Raw genomic sequence first — 2,203 nt, forward strand, 5'->3', positions numbered from 1 at the left:
ACTGTGGCAGGTAGATTTAAAAATCTACCAGTCACTCAGATTTGTTTACGAGTCCAAGTATTTTTGGGGGCGCTAAAATTACACAAACAAAGCCCCCAAACATGAGTATTCTTTGTAATGTTTCAAAAAAAAAAAAAAAGTAAAATGTATTACTCATAACAAGTAATGTGCTATATTGTTTAATTTAATTTAAAAAATTATTGTAACCTGAGTCTTTTAACGAAAATATCAAAGATGAGACAAATGCTCACCTGCTTTTTTAAGGACAGGCGGTAACACGAGAGTCTGCAGAGCAGCGTTGTATTCTCTTCCCTTTGCAGTTTAAACTCAAAACATTAAAAAACAAACTATCACTCTAAGTACCAACTCAGTGTTCTTATAGTCAGAGTGTCCTCTCTGATATTAAAAAGTTGGGAGTTCGATCCCCGGGGCCCGAGTCATACCCAAGACTGTAAAGAATTGTACAATTTGTTTCTGCTTGGCACTTAGCATTAAGGAGATAGATTTTGGTGGGTAAGGCCCGGCGGCTCTAGCGTCCTGTCCAGGTGGTGCACTTGAACATCAAGTGCCACACGCTACAGAAACAGGAAATAGGCTCCTGCTCCTGTGAGCCACAAGCGAAAAGACTCATGCAAGGCTACTTGCATCACTCTGAACATCAGACTCAACTGATCCCACATAAACATGACAAAACAAGGTTTGAAACAGACATTAAAAAAAAAATATATATATATACATATTTCCAAGTACAACATGGTTTATTGTATTCAGTACAACACACGTCAATTATCACAAGTCTATTTTATTACATGTAAAATATTTAAGTAAGTGAGCTCTAATTTCTTTAGTTCTATAACCGTATATGACAGGATTAAAACAGCCGGGAACTAGAAGATACATCAGACTGATAAACACACGGAAATCAGGAGGGACAGCGCTCACCCTGTAGCCAATGAACGCTGTCATGGCACTTAAATAAGCAACACAAATAACCATGATATGAGTACTGCAGGTATCAATGGCCTTCTGCCGCGAATCTCCTGATGGGGATTTCATTATAGCCATAAAAATGACCACATAGGAATACACTATGAAAACACAGTCCGTAGTCGGTATGCAAAAGGCCACTATACCCGCAATGTAGTTTCTGGAAACGTTACCACAAGCCAGACTAACCACTGACGTGTGTTCACAAAAGCAATGGTACATCGTATTGGACTTGCAAAACGTCAGCGGTTTTATCAAACCAACCATCACAATAATCACGACAGTGTTTCGAATCACAAACACAGCGGTGAAAATGAGAGAATGAGTCACGTCGATATAGTCGTTGTATCTCAGAGGACGACAGATAGCAACGTAGCGATCTATAGCCATCCCCAGTAAGATAGTGGATTGAAAACAGGCACAGTAATGAATGCAAAACATCTGAATGAGACATTCCTCTCTGGAAATCAAGTTAATGTTAGATAGGAAACTAACCAGCATCCTAGGTACAAACATCACAGGCACAGCAATACCCAGAGCTGATATGGCTCCTATCAGGACATACATAGGAGCGTGTAACGTGTGTTGTTTGGTAATCACGAGAATGAGAGCAGAGTTAGCAACTAGAGAGTAAACAAAAACCAAAAAGAAAGGGGCGAAGAGAAGAGGACGATACTGTAGAAGACTGGTGAATCCATTCAGGTAGAGGGTTTGGTGAGAGACGTTGCTTGGCGAGCTTTCCATGCTAACCCCAGAACCACAAGGCACTACAACGGATAGAACCAGTAAGAAAACATTTTCACTAGAATGACAGTTGTTGCAAGAAGAAGGTATACTTTACCTTCATTACATCAGCTCTTATAAATCAACAACAACATAGTGATGCAATGCAGATCCACAACAACATAATTAATTGTAAAAGGTAAAAGACTTACCCACAAGAACAGATACATGTTAAATACATGTTAACATATGAAGCAGAGTACCACCATCAGATGACCAGGGGTGATGGTAAGGGAAGGGTTAGGGGTTAGGGTTAGGGTAAGGGGTAGGGGTGAGGGTAAGGGGTAGGGGTGAGGGTACGGGAACGGATAGGGGTGAGGGTAAGGGAAGGGATAGGGGGGGAGGGTAAGGAGACCTACCTATGCTGTAGAACACTGGAGAGGCTCTGAATACCAGACAGGGCTAGGAGGCTCTGAATACCAGACAGGGTTAG

At 41.2% G+C, this 2,203-nt stretch overlaps 1 protein-coding gene across 1 annotated transcript; it reads right to left on the reverse strand.

The window, feature by feature from the left end:
• Positions 1-789: 789 nt before the first annotated feature.
• On the reverse strand, positions 790-1,731 carry LOC120028537 (olfactory receptor 52D1-like). Its single transcript, XM_038973728.1, has one exon. The coding sequence runs from the start codon at positions 1,729-1,731 to the stop codon at positions 790-792; it is 942 nt and encodes a 313-aa protein (XP_038829656.1).
• Between the last annotated feature and the right edge of the window lie 472 nt (positions 1,732-2,203).

The sequence above is a fragment of the Salvelinus namaycush genome, chromosome 34 (genome assembly GCF_016432855.1).
Source record: "Salvelinus namaycush isolate Seneca chromosome 34, SaNama_1.0, whole genome shotgun sequence".
Lineage (NCBI taxonomy): Eukaryota > Metazoa > Chordata > Actinopteri > Salmoniformes > Salmonidae > Salvelinus > Salvelinus namaycush.